Raw genomic sequence first — 864 nt, forward strand, 5'->3', positions numbered from 1 at the left:
GAGTTGAGGGAACAAAAATCTAACTTATGGTCTTGTACTATTCATAACACTAACACATAATTAGAAGTTATAAGATTACAATACCTGAGCTAATTCTTCCTGGCGCTTCTTCATTTTATCTTCCCGCTTCTTTCGGCTTGAATCTTGACCGAGTATCTTTCTGATCGCCTCGGCCTACAAGATTCATTTAAAACAGGCTTCGTTCCAATCAGGAATAGTGTATAAGAATATGAATGAATCATAGTGCAAATGATATCGTGAAGAGAACAAACCTCGGATTCCCGAGCAGCCTTCTCAACTTGCATTCGTCGTCTTTGTGCAGCTTCCGCCTTCTTAAGTTGTTGTTCCACATCGGTGAGTTTCTCTTTTTGCTCTAAGAACAAACAAAATGTAAACAATTAGAAATAGTAACAACAAATTTTTGTGATTAATGCAGTGTCAATTTGGATAGAAGTTGCTTACTTCGGGGTGGAGCAGGCGGTAAACCATTTGGGAATTCGATTAAACTAGCACCTCGAGCGGACGTTGCATCTTTGCTAGACTGAAGAGCTCTTTGACGTGTGGTAAGAGTCATTTCTCTCTTACCGTCCATCAATGCATCGATCGATTCCTTCCTCTGCTTCTTATGATTGGCTTCAACATCACCATCAGAAGCTGATTCTTCTTCTTCCTCATAATCCTTGTCTTCCGACGCCATATCAGATCTAGCCTTCTTCCCATCTTTGTCGTGCTTCGATGCACCATAATTCTCTACGCTAGAAATGCTGGAGAGCTTTCGCTGCTTCTTGATCGGTTCATCACCATCATCACGGTATCCTGCATAAGCCTTCGAAGTTTTAAGCTTCTCCAAATACCGTATCTCAT

The 864-nt window shown here is 41.1% G+C and overlaps 1 protein-coding gene across 1 annotated transcript; it reads right to left on the reverse strand.

The window, feature by feature from the left end:
• Window positions 1–38: 38 nt before the first annotated feature.
• Window positions 39–859, reverse strand: LOC111787025 (vicilin-like seed storage protein At2g18540; the record flags this gene model as incomplete). Its single annotated transcript, XM_023667198.1, has 3 exons — window positions 39–174; window positions 273–373; window positions 463–859. Coding segments are annotated over 3 exons (597 nt in total), but the record flags the coding sequence as incomplete, so codon positions are not given.
• Between the last annotated feature and the right edge of the window lie 5 nt (window positions 860–864).

This window comes from Cucurbita pepo, unplaced genomic scaffold, assembly GCF_002806865.2.
Source record: "Cucurbita pepo subsp. pepo cultivar mu-cu-16 unplaced genomic scaffold, ASM280686v2 Cp4.1_scaffold004203, whole genome shotgun sequence".
Lineage (NCBI taxonomy): Eukaryota > Viridiplantae > Streptophyta > Magnoliopsida > Cucurbitales > Cucurbitaceae > Cucurbita > Cucurbita pepo.